The 23,160-nt window shown below is 37.8% G+C and overlaps 1 protein-coding gene across 5 annotated transcripts in view; it reads right to left on the bottom strand.

Annotated features, from left to right (window-relative positions):
- RPS6KA6 (ribosomal protein S6 kinase A6) overlaps window positions 1-23,160 on the bottom strand; it is a 245,187-nt gene that overhangs the window by 76,542 nt on the left and 145,485 nt on the right. For all 5 annotated transcript variants that reach the window (XM_056124119.1, XM_056124120.1, XM_056124121.1 and 2 more), the window contains 4 exons: window positions 23,010-23,152; window positions 20,943-21,013; window positions 20,625-20,713; window positions 17,733-17,791 (listed from right to left, as the gene is read on the bottom strand). In XM_056124119.1, coding sequence (XP_055980094.1) covers window positions 17,733-17,791; window positions 20,625-20,713; window positions 20,943-21,013; window positions 23,010-23,152 — 362 coding nt within the window. The remainder of the gene's footprint in view (window positions 1-17,732; window positions 17,792-20,624; window positions 20,714-20,942; window positions 21,014-23,009; window positions 23,153-23,160) is intronic.

Raw genomic sequence — 23,160 nt, 5'->3', positions numbered from 1 at the left:
ACTTTTAGGCAGGCAGCCTTAATCGGCCACAGGTAATTTAGTATATGGAGATATATAGTGACATCATATTTCCTAAACCTACACACCAACATGAATAAACAACACAAATCCCCACCACTTGGAGAGGATGATGAAAAGACTCCAGAAGCCTCAGTAGGTGCTAATCACCTAAGGAACCTCTCTGAGATAGAATTCAGATATGAAGTCATGAAGATGTGCAGTGAACTCAATGAAACAGTCAGACAGATATCCAGTAAATTGAAAGAGGACATGAAAGAAACAATGGATCGCACAATTGAGAAAAAAAAAGGAAGAAATGAGAGCAGAAATTGGAAAGCTACACACAGAAATGTCTCAAATGAAAGATTCAATAGATGAAATAAAAAACTCAGTCTGTGCCCTCAAAGGAAGAATGACCACAGCTGAAGATGGAATCAGGGAGCTGGAAGATCAGCTGCACCAAGCCAACAGGCAACAACAAACAATGGCAAGGGACCTCAAAATAGCTCTAGAGAGAATCAGAGTCCTAGGAGATGATTCCAAGAGGAACAACATTAGAATCATAGGAGTGCCAGACACTCAGGGAAACAATCCCAATGAAAAAGCCATTGTCAAACAAATCATTGCTAAAAATCCCCAGAGCTCAACAATGCAGTCATTCAGGTTCAAGGAGCTCGAAGGGTGCCAGCTAAAAGAGACCCTAACAAAAACACTCCAAGACATATTTTAGTCAGAATGAGCGATGATGCCAATATAGATACAATACTGCAAGCAGCAAGGTCAAAGAAGGAAATCACATACAAAGGAGCACCCCTTAGATTCGCAGCAGACCTATCAGAGGAAACCCTTCAAGCCCGAAGGCAATGGAGGGATATAGTGAAAAAACTCACTGAAATGAATGCTTCACCAAGAATATTCTATCCAGCTAAACTCTCACTCAAACTCGAAGGAACTGTACACCATTTTCTAGATAAACAGCAGCACAGGTACATCATAGAGGAAAAAACCAAACCTAAAACAAGGGCTAAAGGGGCTACTATAAGATAAGACAAAACCTACAAGCACAATAGACCCTTATAGAAAGATGACACAAAACCCCATAACAATAATCTCTCTCAACATCAATGGTCTAAATTCACCAATTACAAGACACAGTGTAGCAAAATAGATTCAGAGACAGAATCTAACATTCTGATGCCTACAAAAAACTCATCTCAACAGTCAGAGCAAACACAGACTCAAAGTTAAAGGTTGGAAAACAATCCTGCAAGCAAACAGTTCACTCAAAAAAGCTGGGGTGGCAAAACTAGTATCCGATAACATCATTTTCAGGTTGAAAAAGACTAGAAGGGACAGTGAAGGCCATTTTCAATTCATCAAGGGATACCTACAACGGGAAGAAATCACACTCTTAAATGTATATGCACCTAATGAGGGAACAGATAAACATTTAAAACAACTGCTAATGAATTTTAAGGAGGACATTACTAGCAACAGCGTAGTAGCCGGTGATTTCAATATCACCTTATCATCTCTGTATAGTTCAACAAGAATGAAACTCAACAAGGAAACATAGGCTTTGAAAGTAGAAATAGAAGAGAGAGGGCTTATCGACCTATAAAGGGCTTTATACCCCCCAAAAAAGAGTACACTTTCTTCTCAAGTGCACATGGAACCTTCTCCAAAATACACCATGTGCTAGGACACAAAATATATCTCAATAGAACCAGGAAGATAGAAAGAATGTCAACAATCTTTTCAGACCACAAAGCACTGGGGATAGAAGTGTATCTCTCTCTCACACACACACACACTCACACACACACACTCACACACACACACACACACACACACACACACACACACGGAGAACCAAATCAATCACCTGGAAATTAAACAACTCAATGGTGAAAAACGAGTGCATCAGGAAGGAAGTCAAGGACAAAATCAAAAGATACCTTTAAACAAATGAGAATGAAGTCACAAGCTACCAGAACCTATGGGATGCAGCGAAAGCCCTGTTAAGGGGAAAATTTACAGCTCTGCAAGCATTTCTCTGGAAGAAAGAAAGGGCCCATATAAAAAACTTGACTTTACAGCTCAAGATCTTAGAAAAGGATCAACAAAAGGAGCACAAATCTGGCAGAAGGAAAGAAATCATAAAATTTAGAGCAGAAATTAAGGACAAGGAAACAAAAAAAAAAAAACAATCCGAGAGATCAATGTAACCAAGAGCTGGTTCTTCGAGAAAATAAATAAGATAGATAAACCACTACCAACACTCACAAAGAAAGAGAGAGAGAGAACCCTAATAAACCAAATCAGAAATGAGAAGGGGGATATCACAACAGAGTGCAAAGAAATTCAAAACATCATCCGAAACTACTTTGAAAGTCTGTATGCCACAAAAGAAGAGAACCTAGAAGGAATGGATAAATTCCTGGATTTGTATATTCTCCCAAGGCTGAATCAAGAAGATATAGGGTATCTAAATAGATGTATTAAAATCAAAGAATTGAAACTGTAATCAAAATTCTTCCCAAAAACAAAATCTCAGGTCCAGATGGATTCACTAGTGAATTTTTCCAAACATTTAAAGAGGACCTTTTGCCAGCTCTTCTCAAATGTTTCCAAAAATTATAGAAACAGAAACTAATCCAAACAATTTCATTGAAGCCCATATATTTCTAATACAAAAATGAAACAAAGGCACCACAAAAAAAGAAAACTACAAGCCGTTATCACTGATGAACACAGATGCAAAGATCTTCATCAAAATATTAGCAAATATAATTCCACAACTCATCAAAAAGATCATACACCATGACCAAGTGGGATTCATTCCAGGAATGCAAGGATGGTTTATCATTTGGAAATCAATCAACATAATCCATCATATCAACAAAAGAAAAGGTAAAAACCAAATGATCATATCAATAGATGCAAAGAAAGCATTTGACAAGATCCAGCACCCGTTTATGAAGAAAACCCTCTCCAAAATGGGAATAAAAGGGACTTTCCTCAATATAGTTAAAGCCATCTACCACAAGCCTACAGCAAGCATCATCTTCAATGGGGCAAAACTAAGAGCCTTCTGCCTCAGGGACAAGGATACCCACTCTCTCCACTGCTGTTCAATACAGTACTGGAAGTATTTGCAATAGCGATTAGACAAGAAAAAGATATTAAGGGCACCCAGGTAGGAAAGGAAGAAATCAAACTCTCACTATTTGCAGATGATATGATACTATACTTGAAGAATCATAAAACCTCTACCAAGAAACTCCAAGAAACAAAAGACTTATATAGTAAAGTGGAAGGCGATAAAATCAATACCAAAAGTCCATAGCTTTCCTATATGCAAATAGTGAGAGAGAAAAAAGTGACATATAAAAAAATCCGTTCACAATATTTCCCCATAAAGTCAATTACCGAGGAATCAGTTTAACTAAGGCAGTAAAGGAACTGTACAAAGAAAACTACAAAACCCTACTTCAGGAAATAAAAGAGGACACGAGGAAATGGAAATATATCCCCTGCTCATGGATTGGGAAAATTAACATTATCAAAATAACAATACTTCCAAAAGCATTATATAAATTCAGTGTGATCCCTATTAGTATACCCATGGCATTGATCAAAGAAATGGAGCAAACACTGCTTAAATTCATATGGAACAATAAGCCCCCACGAATAGCTAAAGCAATTCTTGGGAAAAAGAAAATGGGAGGAATCAACCTCCCTAACTTCGAACTCTACTGCAAAGCAGTAATAATTAAAACAGCATGATACTGGAACAAAGGTAGAGCTGCAGACCAATGGAACAGGGTCAATTATACTGACATGTTCCCACAAGCATATGGTCATCTAATCTTTGATAAGACATCTCCTCCCAAACATATAATCATCTAATCTTCGATAAGGGGGCAAGAAAAGTGAAATGGAGCAGGGAAAGCCTCTTTAATAAATTGTGCTGGCAAAACTGGACGGCTACATGCAAAAAAGTGGGCTCAGATCTCTGCCTAACGCCATGCACAAAAGTAAGATCGAAATGGATTTTTGACCTCAACATCAGACCGGAATCCATAATGTTTACTGAAGACAAAATTGGCAAAACTCTCCACGATATTGAAGTTAGTGGTATCTTCAAAGATGTCACGCCACTGGCCGAGCAAGTGAAAACAGAGATAGACAAATGGGACTATCTTAAACTAAGAAGCTTCTGCACCTCAAAAGAAACAGTGACCAAAATACAAAGACAGCCTACAGAATGGGAAAGAATATTCACCAAATACACATCCGACAAGGGGTTGATATCAAGGATATACAAGGTACTGGTTAAACTACACAAGAAGAAATCACCCAACCCCATCAAAAAATGGGGCGAGGAAATGAACAGAAACTTTCACAAAGAAGAAATCCGAATGGCAAAAAGGCACATGAGAAAATGCTCTGCATCACTAATCATCAGAGAGATGCAGATCAAAACAACAATGAGATATCATTTCACACCACAGAGACTGGCCCACATCCACAAGAACAAAAGCAACAGGTGCTGGCGCGGATGTGGCCAGAAAGGGACCCTCCTTCACTGCTGGTGGGAATGCAGGCTGGTCCAACCCTTTTGGAAAACAGTATGGACGATTCTCAAAAAATTAGAATTTGATCTCCCATTTGACCCAGCTATAGCACTTCTGGGAATATATCCCAGAGAGTCAAAAAGGTATAGTCGAAGTGACATCTGCAATTATTTGTTCATTGGAGCACTCTTTACAATAGCCAGAATCTGGAAAAAAACCTGAGTGCCCGAGAACAGATGACTGGTTAAAGAAACTTTGGTACATTTACACAATGGAGTACTATGTAGCTGTTAGAAAAGATGAAGTTATGAAATTTACATACAAGTGGTACTACATGGAAAGTATCATGTTAAGCGAAATGAGTCAGAAAGAGTGGGATAGACACAGAAAGATTGCATTCATCTGGGGAACATAAAGCAACAAAACGGGAGACTAACACCCAGGAATGGCTCAGATTAGTACCAGGAATTTTGCTCCATGACTTGAAGGCCAGCCACATGTGCTAGGTGAGAAGGAAGCTCAGATAGAGAAGAGAGCACAAAATAAAGGGTGTTGTGAAGACCCTCCCAGGGTGGGAGAGACATGCTAAAAGTAGTCTATAGACCAAACATGATTTCCACTCAATTCCTCTCTGGCAAAACACAGTACCCAAAAGAAGAGAGAGAGAACAAGGGGGAATGCCCTGCCACAGCAGCAGGGTGTGACGGGGGGGATAGGGGGGTGGGAGGGATGCTAGGACCCGTAGTGGGGGAGGATGGGCACTGGTGGAGGGATGGGTACTTGATCATTGTATAACTGAAACCCAATCACAAAAATTTATAAGTCTAAAAAAAAACAGAAAAAAATAAAGGTTTCAGGAGTCTGCTTATTGGAAGACATGAAAAACTTTCTATAGAAAAAGAAATCCCTACTACATATTTATTTATTTTCTTGTTAGGTTACACACGGCATTTCATAGGGGTGATGCACTCAGGAATTACTCCTGGTGGTGCTTAGGGGACCAGAAGGAATACTCTGAATTGAACTCGGGTGGACTGCGTGCAAGGCAAATTCCCTGCCTGCTGTACTATTGCACCAGCCCCCACTACCACAAACACTTTTAGAAAACCTATCAAAATTTAGAGAAATTGAAGACACTTTTCTCAAGAAGACAGACAAATAGCCAATAATCACATAAAGTGTTCATAATAACTTATTATTAGGGGTATCTAAATCAAGACACAATTGAGATATCATATCACACTAGTGCACAAGACATATCAAAAATACTAGGAAACATCTTTGTTGGTGGGGATGTGGTGAAAAGGAACTCTTAGGAGTGATGGGAATTTCATCTGGTTCAACCTTTATGGAAAATAATATGATTATATCTCAGTAAAGAAATTCCACTTCTAAGTATCTACCCCGAGGACACAAAAAAACATTCATTAAACAGGGCATATATAAACCATAATCCATCGCAGGACTTAGTTCAATAACTGGATGTTAACCAACATATCCGTCAGGTGTCCAAGACAGATGAGTGGACTATGATGGTATGGACTACAAAGACAATGGAATACTATGCAGCTACAACAAATAATGAAATTTATTGTAACAAGAATGGATCTGAAGGATATCATGTTATGTGAAGTAAGACAGAAGAAAGGCAAACACAGGAAAATCTCACTTACCTGTGATACATAAAACCACTAGTTGAAGAAATGCATGCTACTAAATGGGTGGTGATTCATTTACTCTGGATCCCAGAATATAGGAAGCAGAAGAACTGGGAGGGAAAGAAATTGACGGGGTACCAAGAACTGAATGGTAAGTAATGTGGGCCAGAGGTCAGGGGCATCAGGTAAATCCAGTACCGGAGCTGTGCACTTCAAATATAACTACAGAGAGTACGCAACATTGAAAGCATGAGGTCAAAACTACAACAACCAAATGAAAAAAATGTGCCGATCAGAGGCAGACAGAGGTACTGGGTGGGAGGAAACCTGGGGAAACTGGTGGGAGAAAGTGGACACTGGTGATGGACTGTTATACTGTAAGACTGTAGCACTGTCTTCCCATTGTTCATAGATTTGCTTGAGGGGGCCAAGTAACGTCTCCATTGTGAAACTTGTTAATGTGTTTGGTATATCGAATACGTCATGGGTAGATTGCCATGTTTTGCCGTGCAGGGGAGATACTCTCAGAAACTTCCCAGGCTCTTTGAGAGGGGTGGATGAATCGAACCTGGGTCAGCTGGGTTGGCTGTGTGTGAGGCAAACGCCCTACCCGCTGGGCTATCGCTACAGCCCACTGTAACACTACATTCCTTAAACTCAAATATGAATAACATTGTAAATCACTAAAACCAACTATAAATCAGGTTGTAAATCATGATGAAAATAAAAATTAAAAATATTTAGTACACACTTGTCCTCCCGTTGTTCATCAATTTGCTTGAGCAGGCCCAGTAACGTCTCCATTTTGAGACTTGTTGTTGGAGTGTTTGGCATATTGAATACGTCACAGGGAGCTTGCCAGGCTTTGCCGTGCAGACGAGATAATCTCGGTAGCTTGCCAGGCTCCCCGAAAGAGGCGTAGGCATGCAAGGCAAACGCCCTATCTGCTACAAGAAATAAAACTACATCCTTTGTTCATGTATTAGAAGGATTAATGTTATCAAAATGTTGATTTTTACCATGCACTACACAGACTCAATGTAGATCCTATAAAAATATCCATGGAATTCTTTAGAGACATAAATAAAATGCTAATGGAACTTTTTTTAAAATTTTTATTAGTGAAACACCATGAGGTACATTTGCAGACTTACAAATTTTTGTGCTTAGGTTTCAGTTATACAATGATCAAGTACCCATCCCTCCACCAGTGCCCATTTTCCACCACCACGGGTCCCAGTATCACTCCTCCCCCCCATCCCCCCATCCCCCCTGCCTCTGTGGCAGGGCATTCCCTTTTGTTCACTCTCTCCTTTTGGGTGTTGAAGTTTGCAAAAGTGTCATTGAGTGGCAATCATGTTTGGTCTATAGTCAACTTTCTGCATGCTTCTCCCATCCTGGGAGGAACCTCCCAACACTCTTTGTTTTGATACTCCCTTCTCTATCTGAGCTCCCTTTCCCCCTAACATGTGTGGTTGGCCTTCAAGCCATGGAGCAATATTCCTGGTACTAATCTTGGCCACTCTTGGGTGATAGTCTCCTATTTTGTTACTTTATGTTCGCCAGATGAAAGCAATCTTTCTATGTCTATCACTCTCTTTCTGACTCATTTCACTTAACATGATACTTTCCATAAAGTACCACTTGCATGTGAATTTCATGACTTCCTCTTTTCTAACAGCTACATAGTACTCCATTGTGTAAATGTACCAAAGTTTCTTTATCCAGTCATCTGTTCTCGGGCACTCAGGTTTTTTCCAGATTCTGGCTACTTTAAAGAGTGCTGCAATAAACAATCAAGTGCATATGTCACTTTGAATATACTTTTTGCCTCTCTGGGATATATTCCCAGGAGTGGTATTACTGGGTCAAATGGGAGCTCAATTTCTAATTTTTTGAGAATTGTTCATACTGTTTTCCAAAAGGGTCGAACCGGTCACATTCCCAGCAGCAGTGAAGGAGGGTCCCTTTCTCTCCACATACGCGTCAGCACCAGTTGCTTTTGGTCTTTTGAATATGGGCCAGTCTCCAACTACTATTGTGTTGCTAGCAATGTCCTCCTTAAAATTCGTTATCAGTTGTTCTAAATATTTAGCTTTTCCCTAATTAGGTGCGTATACATTTAAGAGTGTGATTTCTTCCCGTTGTAGGTATCCCTTGATGAATTGAAAATGGCCTTCACTGTCCCTTCTAGTCTATTTCAACCTGAAAATGATGTTGTCGGATACTAGTTTTGCCACTCCAGCTTTTTTGAGGGAACTTTTTGCTTGCAGGATTGTTTTCCAACCTTTAATTTTGAGTCTGTGTTTGCTCTGACTGTTGAGATGTATTTTTTTTTATTTTTATTAGTGAAACACCATGAGGTACAGTTGTAGATTTACAAATTTTTGTGCTTGGGTTTCGGTTATACAATGATCAAATACCCATCCCTCCACGAGTGCCCATTTTCCACCACCAGGGATAATATCCCTCCCACCCTCATCCCCCCCATCCCACCCTGCCTCTGTGGCAGGGCATTCTCTTTTGAGATGAGTTTTTTGTAGGCATCAGAATGTTGCATTCTGTCTCTGAATCCATTTTGCTACTCTGTGTCTTGTAATTGGTGAATTAAGACCATTGATGTTGAGAGAGATTATTGTTATGGGGTTTTGTGTCATCTTTCTATAAGGGTGTATTGTGCTTGTAGGTTTTGTCTTATCTTATAGTGGCCCCTTTAGCCCTTGTTTTAGGTTTGGTTTTTTCCTCTATGATGTACCTGTGCTGCTGTTTATCTAGAAAATGGTGTACAGTTCCTTCGAGTTTGAGTGAGAGTTTAGCTGGATAGAGTATTCTTGGTGAAGCATTCATTTCAGTGAGTTTTTTCACTATATCCCTCCATTGCCTTCGGGCTTGAAGGGTTTCCTCTGATAGGTCTGCTGCGAATCTAAGGGGTGCTCCTTTGTATGTGATTTCCTTCTTTGACCTTGCTGCTTGCAGTATTGTATCTATATTGGCATCATCGCTCATTCTGACTAAAATATGTCTTGGAGTGTTTTTGTTAGGGTCTCTTTTAGCTGGCACCCTTTGAGCTCCTTGAATCTGAATGGCTGCATTGTTGAGCTCTGGGGATTTTTAGCAATGATTTGTTTGACAATGGCTTTTTCTTTGGGATTGTTTCCCTGAGTGTCTGGCACTCCTATGATTCTAATGTTGTTCCTCTTGGAATCATCTCCTAGGACTCTGATTCTCTCTAGAGCTATTTTGAGGTCCCTTGCCATTGTTTGTTGCCTGTTGGCTTGGTGCAGCTGATCTTTCAGCTCACTTATTCTCTCTTCAACTGCAGTCATTCTAATGTTGAGGGTACAGACTGCGTTTTTCATTTCATGTAACGAATCGTGATATTTCTGCTCTCATTTCTTCCCGTAATTTTCGCTTTTTTTCTGTCATGTTAGTGGATATGTGTCTGACTGTTTCATTGAGGTGATTGAACATCTTCAGGACTTCATATCGAATTATTTGTCAGAGAGGTCCCTTAGGTGAACAGTATCTACAGATGTTTCTGGATTAATTTCATCGTCCTCCCTTTGTGGTGGGGATTTGTGTTGTTTCTTCATGTTGGTGTATAGGTATGGGGACTGTTACTTGGTATGGCTAAACTATCTGCAGCTGCGTGAGCGTTGGCCTGCCCAAAAAAGTAGGCCACGCCCACTTCTGCAGAAGCCATGACCATGTCTGAAAAGTTCACGCCCCCATGGGTAACTGGTTTGTGTGGGGGGAGTAAAGACTGGGTAGTGGAGAAGACCAGCACAGCTTGGGAGACGGAGCGGAAGAGGCAGAGGCTCAGGCCTGCTTTTCTCCCAGCGTCCGAGAGATGCCTGAGAGGCTTGCAGGGAGAAATCCAAGTCCTGGGTTCGAGTACCGGCAGATGAACTGATCTGGGTTTGGGAGAAGATCAGCACAGACTGGGGGACGAAGAGGAAGAGGCAGAGGCTCATTGCTGCTTTTCTCCCAGCGTCCAAGAGATGCCTGGGAGGCTTTCAGGGAGAAATCCAAGTCCCGGATTCAAGTACCAGCGGATGAACTGACCTGGGTTTGGGAGAAGATCAGCACAGCTTGGGGGATGAAGAGGAAGAGCACTAATGGAACTTGTATTGAATAGCAAAAGCTTCCAAATAGCCAAAGCCATCCTAGGAAAAAGAAAAATGGGAGGCTTCTTTTTCCTCAACATTAAATTATACTATAGCTGTAGTCAATCATCAGAAGTGTGGTACTGGAATAACAGACCAGTGGAATAGGGGTGAAAACCCAGAGACAAATACCCAGGCATTTGAAAAGCTAATCTACAAAGAAATTGAGCATGGAAAGTCTATTCAATACATGGTGCTTGGAAAACTGGCCATGACCACGTAGTAACTGAACACTCTATCTCACCCTCTGTAGCACTGTCCTTCTGTTGTTCATTGATTTGCTGGAGCGAGCACCAGTAATGTCTCCATTGTGAGATTTGTTGTTACTGTTTTTTGGCATATCGAATACACCATGGGGAGCTTGCCAGGCTCTGCGAGTGGGATACTCTCGGTAGCTTGCCAGGCTCTCTGAGAGGGACAGAAGAACTGAACCCGGGTCGGTCGCATGCAAGGCAAACACCCTATCTTGTGCTATCGCTCCAGCCCTCATTTTGTACTCTATGTATAAAAGTTTGTTTTAAGAGCTTTATTTATCTTTGATATTAATCCTATGTCAGATAAGTTTTGATAAAATATATTCTCGATATCTCTAGTATATATATCCTTGTCATCATTTCTTTTCTTATGCAAAAACTTTATTTTTTTTCCTTTTTGGGTCACATCTAGTGATGCACAGGGGTTACTCCTGGCTCTGCACTCCTGGTTACTCCTGGTTACTCCTGGTTACTCCTGGTTACTCCTGGCTCTGCACTCCTGGTTACTCCTGGTTAATCCTGGTTACTCCTGGTTACTCCTGGTTACTCCTGGTAGTGCTCAGGGGACCATATGGGATGCTGGGAATCGAACCTGGGTAAGCCGTGTGCAAGGCAAACACCCTACCCACTGTGCTATCTCTCCAGCCCCTCTTGTGCAGAAGCTTTTTAATTTGATGTACTGCTGTTTGTATATCATTGCTCCAATTTGGCCAATGGAATTTAAAATGCCTCTAAATTCAGTATCATGGTAGTTTATATCTATTTTTTATTTGATATAATTTATTTTTTCAGGTCAGATATTGTCGGGGTGCACAGAGGGAAACTGGGGACATTGGTGGTGGGAAATTTACAGTAGTGAGGGGATGGGTGTTGGAATATTGTATGACTGAATCTCAATCACAAACAAATTTGTAACTGAGTATCTCACAGTGATTCAATAAAAATGGCCCAAACACTATTTTGAAAAAAGATTTTGGATTCTATGTTTTTTTTGGTGCTCTACTCACAATAACAAAGATCTGGAAACAAACTGAATCTCCAGGAACAGATGACTTGATAAAAAAAGGTGATTATGCATACATATATATGTATACATATATACATATAATATTGAAATTGAACAACTTCAGCTTTATCATGCTGAACTAAGTCAATGTGGAGAACAGGGAAAGTTAGTTACAGAATGATCTCACTCATAAATAAACTTTGTATATAACAAACAAAACTTCATATATGAACAACAAAACAACAGATGTCCAAATGCAACAGAATCTCAGAACCAGTGTAAAGGACTGAATTTACTAGTGTGAGTGGAAAGGGACCCTGAGACAATGGTGGAAGGAAGTAGACAGTGTTGGAGCATGTGGTATTGACATGCTATATTGATACAACCCTATCATTTAAAGTATTGCAAATGATAGCACTTCAAGAAAGTTTTTAACATTTTTGTAAAAACATATGTTGACTGAAATCACAGAAATGTACTTACAACAAAGTAAACAGGAGAGGAATCAATAAAAGGAGGGGCTCTAATGTGCTACAGTTGATTGATAGGTGTACTTTGGTGGTAGTTGTACGGTGACAATTTTTCCCCTAATACATACAGAACGTAGAAATTCAGGTTACATGAATTTTAAAAATACTTTTAATGCTGTTAAATACTTTTATAAAATTTAGCATTTCAAGCACATGTAAAAATTTGTCTTAATAAATGTTTTAACCTCAGAGCTACCTTGAAGTATAAAAATATCTTGCCATATATGAAAGGCTATTTTTTAAATTCTACAAATTATTATTTTTTTAAAATTTTGAACCACCATGAGATACAGTTACAAAACTTTCAGGTTTGAGTTTCAGTCATACAATGATCAAACACCCATCCCTCCACCAGTGCACATTATCCACCACCAATTTCCCCAGTATTCCTCCCCCTACATTCCACCCCTTCCCTGGGCTCCATGGCCGACAATTTTCCCCATACTCTCTCTCTACTTTTGGTATTATGGTTTGAAATGCAGATACTGAGAAGCTATTATGTTTGGTCCTTTATCTACTTTCAGCACACATCTCCAATCTGGAACTATCACTCCAACCATCACTGACTTAGTGATCCCTTCTCTATCTATCTCTAAGGTATCAGTCTCATATCATGTTATTTTTTTATTCCACGGAAGACTGTTGTCATTCTATGTCTGTCCCTCTATTTCTGACTCATTTCCCTTAGCACGTTATGCTCCATGTCCATCCACTAATAAGCAAATTTCATGACATCATCTTTTCTAACCACTGCATAGTATTCCACTGTGTAGATGTACCAAAGTTTCTTTAACCACTTGTCTGTTCTCGGGCACTCAGGTTGTTTCTGGATTCTAGCTATTGTGAACAGTGCTGCAATGAACATACAGGTGCAAATGTCATTTCTACTGTGATTTTTTGCAACTGCAGGATATATTACCAGAAATGGTATTATGGAGTCAATTTCTAGTTTTTGAAATAATGCCCATATTGTTTTCCAAAAATGCTTGTCTAGTGGGCATTCCCACCAAAAATAAAAGAGGCTCCCTTTCTCCCCACATCTGAGCTAGCACTGGTTGTTATTTTTCTTTTTGATGTGTGCCAGTCTTTGTGGTGTGAGATGATATCTCATTGCTGTTTTGATTTGCATCTTCTTGATGATTAACAATGCTGAGCAGTTTTTCATGTGCCTTTTAGCCATTTGTATTTGAATTCCACAATTTTAAAAGCTCAAGTCCTATCAAAGAGAGATGCCTTCAGACCCTCCACCTGCCGCCTATGAATCTTGGCGGCTGTGACCTTCCAGAACCCAATGAAAAACCCAGGTATTCAGGATCAATAACCGCAAACTCCAAGCATCTATGGATAGGGGATGGGCTGGCCCTTGCTGTATCCCTGCCCCTATGGTAAGCTGGATGTCACACACCCACAATCTGCCTCTGGGTGTCATTTAGTAGCATGAATGGTCATGATCCTGAGACTCACTAATGAATCTCAGAACTGAGTAGCTCGCTGCAGAGATTTCTTTGGACCTTAATTATCTAAAATTCTAGAATCCAAGAGCACGTGGCTGCTTTTGCAGCCATGTAACATCTAATACTATTGATAACAGGCAATAAAAAATAAATTATCCAGCATCTGCCTGCTTGGCAAGCTTGAGTGACAGTGGAAAAATTCAAAATAATTATGGTGAGAAGGTGTAATGGTGGTAAGAATGGTGTTGAAATATTGAATGTGATCCATTTTTGTGAACACATTTATAAAAATAAAATTTTGAAAAGTCTCATCATAGTGAAAAATTAAAAATAACAGTAAAGCTCAAAGAGGACTGCTGATCCACAAAAATAGAGAAGGAACAGCACTAGGACATCAGGGTGGACATTCAGACTCAGGGTAAATTTTTGTCCCTCCCAGGTAAGAAGCCTAAATGGCAAAAGGTCAGAATGGTAAAGCAACACAGAATCCCACCTGGCTTAATGAGTACAGAATTTAGCCAAGTGACCCAGTGAGTAATAATGAGTTATATAATCTCTGTGATAAGGAATTTAGAATGGAACTGTTAAGGATGCATAAGGAGCTCAAAGAAATAGTGAACACACAGCCAATAAGATACAGGATAATACAAGAGCAGAATTAAGGAAAATATAATTAGAAATGACAGATCTTAAAAACCAGGTAAGTGAATTGAAAAACTAACTGGAAGGCCTCACCAGCATAGCAACAGCTGCTGAGGACAGAATCAGAAAGCTCCAAGATGAGGCATAGAGAATCCAAGGCTACAGCAGAAAATGGAAAAGATCCTTGAAATAAACCATCAGATGACAAAAGAAAATCAGGATGTCATGAGGAACAACATAAGAATCATTAGAGTACTGGAGGGGCATGAAGAAAATCCTGATGCAGAAGCAACTGTCAAAGTTATCATCACTAAGAAGTTTCCAGAGCTTAAGTGTGCATGTACCCAGATTCAGGAGGCGTGGAGGGTACCAGCTAAAAGAACTCAAAATAAAAATACCCCCAAGGTATACACTAATTAGAATGACTAAAACCACAGAGATAGAATACTGAAAGCAGCAAGATCAAGGAAGGAAATTGATTATAATGGAGCATCTCTAAGATTCACAGATGACTTATGAGACAAAACCCTCTGGGCCCACAGTTAGCGGTTGGATATAGTGAACAAATTAAATGAAATGAAAAGAATACATTACCCAGCCAGACTCTTGTTCAGATTTGAAGGAAAAATACACAATTGAACAGATAAAGAACAACTCAGGAACTTCACATACACGAATCCATTGATACAGGAAGAACTACATGGGCTATTTTAAGTTAGACATGTCCTGCAAGTATAAAAATTCCTACATAAAGATAGCACAAATCCATATCACAGTAATTTCTCTCCATGTCACTGGACATTGAGAGAAATTACTGTGATATGGATTTGTGCAATATCAAGAGGCACAGAATGGCAGGATGCATAAGAAAATTGAACCTCAAACTGTGCTGCTGCAAGAAACTCAACTGAAAAAAACAAAACAAAACAAAAAGAAACCACAGGCTCAAAGCTGAAAAACAATTCTCCACGTAAGCAACCCCCTCAAAAAAGCCGGGATGCCCATATTATTAGCAGACCACATAAGACTTCAGGTAGAAGAAAATATAAGAGACAATGAAGATCATTTCTTAATTATCAAAGATCAGTACAGCAAGAAGGACTCACACTCCTAAATGTATGTGCCTCTAATGAGGGAGCAGCAAAATACTTGAAACAACTGTTAAAAGACTTGAAGAAAAACATTGACAGCAACACATTATTAGAAGCTGGAGACTTAAGCACCACTTTGTCACCCTGGGATAGATGAACCAGGTCAAAAAGCAGCAAGGAAATCATTTATTTGAGAGAAAAACTGGAAGAAAAAGGTTAATAGGTATATAGAGGGCTTTTCACAGCCCCAAACCTGAATACACATTCTTCTCCAGTGCACGTAGGACATTCTAAGATAGACCACATGCTGGTACACAAAACATACCACCACAAAATTAAAAGGATGAAAATTTTATCTACTATTTTTTCAGACCATGATGCACTGAAATTAGAAGAGAATCACACATAAAAACGGTGAATCAAATCAAATACGTGGAAATACAATAGCTCACTACTGAACAAACAGTGGATTAGAGCATATCAAAGAGGAAATCATAAGATTCCTGGACAAAAATGAGTAAGACATGAGCTACCAGAACTTGTGGGACACAGCAAAAGCAGTGTTAAGAGGAAAGTTTATAGCTCTGCAAGCATTCATCAGGAAGAAGAAAGGGTCCACATCAATACCTAAGTCAATGATGGTTGGAGGGATCATTCAGGATGGGAAATGTGTGCTAAAAGTAGATAAAGGACCAAATGTGATAGTCTCTTGGTATCTGTATTGCAAACTATAATTCCCAAAAGTAGAGAAAGAGTATGGGAGAAATTGTCAGCCATAGAGGCAGGTTGAGGTCTAACATGGTGGTGGTGGTGGGGGGGGTGATACTGGGGACAATGGTGGTAGAAAATGTGCACTGTTAGAGGGATGGATGTTCAATACTTGTATGACTGAAACTCAAACATGAAAGCTTTGTAACTGTATCTCACGGTAATTCCATTTAAAAAAGTAAAAATATAAAATAAAAAATAAAACCTCACAGCTTAGGGCCTTGGAAAATGTCCAACAAAAGAAGCCCAATACAGTGAGGAGAAACAAAATAATAAAACTTAAAGCATAAATCAATAAACTGCAATCGCCCCCCCCAAAAAAAAGTCCAAAAGATCAATGAAAACAAGAGCTGGTTCTTTGAGAAAATAAACAATATCGATAAACCACTAGAGAGACTCAAAAAGGAACAGAGAAAGAGACACAATAAACTATATCAGAAATGCAAAGGGGGACACCACAACAGAAACAGCAGAAATTCATAGGATCAATCAGAGATTACTTTGAAAATCATCATGGCAAGAAACAAGTGAATCTTGAAGAAATGGAGAAATGGATAAATTCCTGGATTCTTATAACCTTCTAAGGCTGAACCAAGAAGATTTGAAATACTAAATAGACCTATTACCATTAAGAAAATTGAAATCATAATCAAAGTTCTTCCACAAAACAAATTATTTAAATGACAATTTCATTTAAATTAAGAACAAACACATAATTTAAGACTGGATAAAAACAATTTTCTTTTTTCTATATTAATCACAAAAATGAATGTGATACAAAGACAAGAGAAGAAGATTGCACACAAATATGATAAAAAGCAGACATCTAATGAGGATGTTCATTAAAATGTCCTTTTCGGCATTTATTCTATTGTAAATTATTATGTTGCAATATTTAAGTTGTAAAAGGTCAAGTTTTGCCTTTTGAATCTTGCTCCACAAATCAGATTATTTCATCAATGAATAAAGCACCTCTAACTCCATTCTAAAACTATAAGGAAATACTTTCATTTTGAAGTTTTTTCAATCACAATGTCAAAAATTGATAATAAAATTTGCATCACTAAGATAACATATAAAAAGTCATGCCAAAGGCCAAAGATGAAATTTTGTAATAAAATTTGACTGGAATTTGAAACAAAACAATTCTATACATTACTTAGTAGAATTTCACAATGAACTTTCGTATCCTCCAAATTAAATCAAATACCCATAAAGATATATTCACCTGTTAAAAATTATATTTGTTCTAATAATACAAGGCAATCATTTAAGATTATTTATTTTCTAAACTAGTTTTCTACAATATTGTTTACATTCAACCACTTTCCACTTGGTTTCTTCCTGTATAATTCTCATTCAAGAAACAAGGATGAAAGTATACTTTACAAATCAGAAGAAAAAAATTACTCAGTAACACTCACACACTTACTGGTTCATGGTAGCTGTCACATACCTAACAATATGAATTGTGTATTAAATATACAACAAAATTGACTTTATTATGAGTATATATTGGCATTTATTCTTCAGTGTCTGTCTATACTGCATTCACTCAATAACAATCCCCCTGCTGAACTTACATTCCAGTCAATATTTGCAAAAAAAAGATGTTTTTTGATTTCCTCAACTCCCTCTGAACCTATAAGAACAAAAATAGTTTTTATTAGTATGATACACCTGTTTTTCTTTACTTCCACATAGTCTATTATTATCTATAAGCAGGAGTGAACATATTTCATATTTTTAAAATAAAATGAGTACATTTACCTAATGTAAACTGTTTCGTTTTGTTTATAATGTTTAATAATCAGTGCTCTATTTTTATATGATAAAAAGAACATTTATAATGAAACACAGTATCATGAAATACTTAAGTTCTTTTTGCTGGAATTTTCAATAGCCACAACAACATCCCAAACCACCGACAATATAATCCACCTTGCTTCATGGCTCACAACTAGTCTTGGAAGAGATTCTAAATTGATGAAAATTATAGTTTGACAATCTTCTGGCTAAACGTGCTGGATTCTACCCAGGAGGAAGGCAGGCTGAGAATTGTCTCAGTTCTATAGATCCTGGAGATCATGGCGCACACATGCAACCGCATGACACCTCCAAATTCCATAATACTGACAGCCCAGAGGAGCACAGCAAATTACATAGGAAACTATCTTAAGAAGCCAACTAATCTCAATAAGCAAAAATTCTGAAACAGAAGGCTCAACTAGTAACAACCAGCTCATTAAATCCCCAGACAATGACTTTAATAACAACATTGAGAGACAAATCAATTTTCACGTATTTTCTTTTACTGAACTAAATTTTGACAACTACACCTCTCGCAGAGCCAAGCAAGCTACTGAGAGTATCTCGCCCACACAGCAAAGCCTCGCAAGCTACCATGACGTATTTGATATGCCAAACACAGTAACAACAAGTCTCACAATGGAGATGTTACTGGGCTCGCTTGAGCAAATCAATGACCAATGAGAGGATAGTGCTGCAGTGCTACACTTATCATCTTTTTGCAACAAGCAATATAAAATAAATTATTTTGTTCCTGCCAAGGGTGCAGGCTTTGGTGGGTGGTTGGGAAACTGGGAACAAAGGTTAAGGTAATGTCACAATTGTGGTGAGACTGGGCTGGCACACTGAATGCTGGAAACAACTGTATTATGAACAACACTGTAAACCAAAGTGCTTAAATAAAGTTAGAAAAATACTTAAGTACCTTTTAATAAAAATCATGTTTTAACATAATATTACAAAGTACATTTTATTTTCTTCTTAATAGCACAGCGGGTAGGGCGTTTGCCTTGCATGCAGCCAACATGGCCGACCCGAGTTCGATTCCTCCGCCCCTCTCGGAGAGCCCGGCAAGCTACCGAGAGTATTCGATATGCCAGACACAGTAACAACAAAGTCTCCAATGGAGACGTTACTGGGCCCGCTCGAGAATTTAAATTAAAATACAATTAACATGTAAAGCAAAAATTGGCAGCGAAATTTTAACACATAAAATAAATAGGACATGAGAATCACATCTTGATCCAGTGAAAATATGACAGAACATGCTCAAATAATGAGAAGTAATGAATTCACAGCATTTAACTTAAAGAATAATGGAAAGTAGGGAGGTGTAAAAATAGTACATTGGGTAGAGTGCTTGCCTTGAATGTGGCCTACCAAGGTTCAATACTCAGCATTGCTTCTGGTCCCTGAGCCCTCTTAGGTATGATCCTTGTGCACAGAGCCATGAGTAAATCATGAGCACAGGTGGATGTGGCCCAAACATTTTTTTTAATAAAATGAATATAGTAGCACTGTAGCACTGTCCTCCCGTTATTCATCGATTTTGCTCGAGTGGGCATCAGTAACATCTCACAACAAATTGTGAGACTTGTTAATGGTTTCGGCATATTGAATATGTCACGGGTAGCTTGCCAGGCTTTGCCGTGCAGGCGAGATATTCTTGGTAGCTTACTGGGCTATCTGAGAAGGGCAGAGGAATCGAACCCTTATCAACTGCATGCAAGGCAAACGCCCTACCTGCTATGCTAGCACTCCAGCACAATAAATTGAATGTAGTAAAGCAAAAATAATTAACTTCAAATATCTAAATATTTAACTAGCAAGAAATAGTTCAATGGATTATTTCAAGAGATAAATTGTGTTCTTCATGTTGGTATTGAATTTAATTTTTGAATAAGCAGATAAATTTTTAAACTATGGAACATAACAGTTTACTATAATCATGGCCTATGAAAATTTCAAAGTTCTAACCATAAATTTGTAGCAGTAATAAGTTAATTTACACCAAAAAAGTATAATTATCACACCAAAGTATGCAGAGCAACTGTCTAAAGCCAACCTGATTGGCATCTTTGATTCCTTTCCAGTCGGAGTCAGTAGCAGAGAATGAGATAAACAAACATATAAGGAGACAAACACACATGGACTGGTTGCAAGCTTTAGGGTCACCTAGGAAGTCATGAGTGGTCACAGGCTAGCCACTCATTATTCAATACAATATCTTGCTACCCTGAGCTCTGAATATGTGAGCCATTGTTGACGGAGATATTAAAGGAAGCTAGTAAATACATCAATATTAAATATGCACATGAGTAGCAGAGGCTGAGCTATTTTATAAGTTATCAGAAGGCACCTTTAAAATACAGAGTACAGTAATGAAAGTTTCCTATGCAATTTTTGCCCATGCTAATTCTACATGCAATGGATCCTAAATTGTCTTAGTCTATGCTTGCTGGTGTACATTTGCAGCTGGCAGATATTTGTCACCAATATCATACTTCCCTGCTATTTTACTATTTCCTGGGTACATTTTTGCAAACATTTTGCATTCTAATATCTAAAATGTTTTATGTAGGGGCATATCCCATTCCATTTGTTTTCTTTCAGGGGGACAAATTCCCACACACAATATCTTAAAAACAAAACAAAACAAACAATACCCAATCTATTTTCTGGATTCCTTTTGAATAACATCCGTAAAAGACTTTGTGCTTCAGCACTAAGAAACTGAGGCATTCCAAGTTTTGCTCTGGAAAAGAAGATTTTAGAAATTTTATTTAAATCTAGGCATACTTATAAATTGACAATTCTCAAAAAGAATTTTAATCCATGCTACGAATTGTCCTCTACATGGTTGGAGAAGGGAATAAGAGGGCACTAAAATGTTCATTTGTGTAAACTTAAAACCATAAAGGTTTGTCAAAACTGATAAGCTAGGATTCCGTACCGCATCCCCCCAAAATAGTGTTTGCACTTACTTTAATATCATATTCATGGTCTCATTTCTGTCTTTACCTTGAAATGGCAGAGTACCAGTAAGCATTTCAAACTTCAAACAAACAAAAATTAACACAGTCAATTTAGCACAACTTAGAATATACAACTGTACCTCTTTAAGAAAAATAATTGAGATTTGTAATACACGATTATCAAATCATGCATATTTACATGATGATAGGATCAAATAGGGAAGGAAAACTAGATCACTTAAGAAATACACTTCTGGTACCCTACTCAATATAGCCCAGATGAAAGAGAGCAAATGAAATAAACCAATCTTTTTCAGTCCTGCCTCATTTCCCTGTATTTCCAAGCCAAAGTACTTTGGAAACAATCCCAATGCATTTTTTGGAACCAAATATATGCCTTTACCAAAAAAATTATCAAGACATGAAAGCAAAAATTAATTACCGAACCATTTTGAAATCATGCATGCTAAAAACATATTTAATCATTCTTATTTTCTCCACTCACCTACAAACAGAAACCTAATCTGTCTGTTTCAACCTCTCTATATATCTCTTTCTCTCTAACATACACACACACATAGATAAACAGACCAATCTCTTATTAAAAAAATACAGAAACAAGTGTTGTAAAGAGGGGTGTTTGCCTTGCAATTCTGACATGACTTTGACATGAATGATCACATTCATAGAAGAAATAAAATATAACTAATTATACAGCATAGTACTACTCTTAAAATAAAAAATGTCTCAGGATGATTCTAATGCTCTTATAATTGATTATATCCAAGTGGTTAAGCTGAAACAACCTACACAACATATTATAAATAATTTCCTTATTTCTAAAACCCAGCTAGCTATATCTCTTCTATTAAACAATCATTTTATTAATGTTAAAGTTCATAGATTTGGGTAGTATCTTAATTTTCAACCCTTCCATCTTCTTGATCAAAACTGTTAATAAGTTAAGCCACTTTTTACTTTGAAATGTTTTAAAATTTAACAAATTTTCAGTTGTCATAAAATTTATGGTCTCCTCATTTATTATATTCTAATATCAAGTTCATTTACACAGTAATGTCAAGGAAACTCTTTCTAAAATGCATTTTTCTCAAATTATCATCCTGACTGATAATCCATTAAGTGTCCTACTTTACAGAGAATTCGATTAATTTGCTTTAGCTTTAAACTCACTTCTTCCACCTTTACTCGCATCATATGCAGTTATTTAAATTTTGTTTATCCAGGACCTGGAGAGATACATAGTACATGGAATAAAGTACGTGTCTTGCATGTGTTTAGTCTTGAAAATGGTCTCAGCATCACCAAAAGGGATCCCTTTGCACAGAGCAGGAGCAAACCCTAAGCACTTCAGAGTATGGTACCAAGTCTCCCAAAATAATAAAGTTTGTCCATTCTCCACCACTTTTCCTATACCAATTTATATAAAAGTGTGAATGAACTCCTAAATTACTAATAGTTTACTGAGTTATTCCAATTTTTCTGAAAACTAAATGCAACACTATAGGTAACAAAAAGTGCCAAATACTGTACTTATGTCTATTCCCATTCCACTGTCCTCCCTCAGTGACAGATTTATCACAGGAACTAATTATACTGTTGGGTCATAGAAGCAGCCCTATAGTGATGATGATAGGATTAACAAGCAAACTATATCTGATACAACTGTTGCTCATTAATAACCCTATTACTTACAAATCAGTCCATATGACCAAATGTAGTATAACATATCATTTCTCAAGAGATTTACAATCTTTCTAGTTTTGAAACAAGTTGATAATCAGAAAGTATATAGCAAGGTGTTAAAATTACAAGCTACCTAATTAAAGCATCATGTTACTGCTAAATACAGTATTATAATGATTGTTGTCTTCTGCTTATTCATCAATGTTGTTAAATCAGAACAATTAAACATGTTTTTTAATTTTACAACAGCCAATCACATGGTTCCTAATATTTATCGATAATTATTAGAATCTGGTTCTCATTAGAACATTTCTACATTCAATTATAAAACATTTTCTTATTGACAGAACTGTTTCTAATAATACTACTTACCATAAGTACACCATATGACCACCAATCAGCACTCTGAGAATGGCCTCTCCTATTTACTACTTCAGGAGCCATATACTCCACTGTACCACAAAAAGAGTAGGCCTTCTTTTCTTGATCTACTGACTCCTTGCTGAGTCCAAAATCTATAATA

This window comes from Sorex fumeus, unplaced genomic scaffold, assembly GCF_029834395.1.
Source record: "Sorex fumeus unplaced genomic scaffold, SorFum_2.1 ptg000050l, whole genome shotgun sequence".
Lineage (NCBI taxonomy): Eukaryota > Metazoa > Chordata > Mammalia > Eulipotyphla > Soricidae > Sorex > Sorex fumeus.
This window is presented reverse-complemented; position numbering and strand designations above follow the sequence as displayed.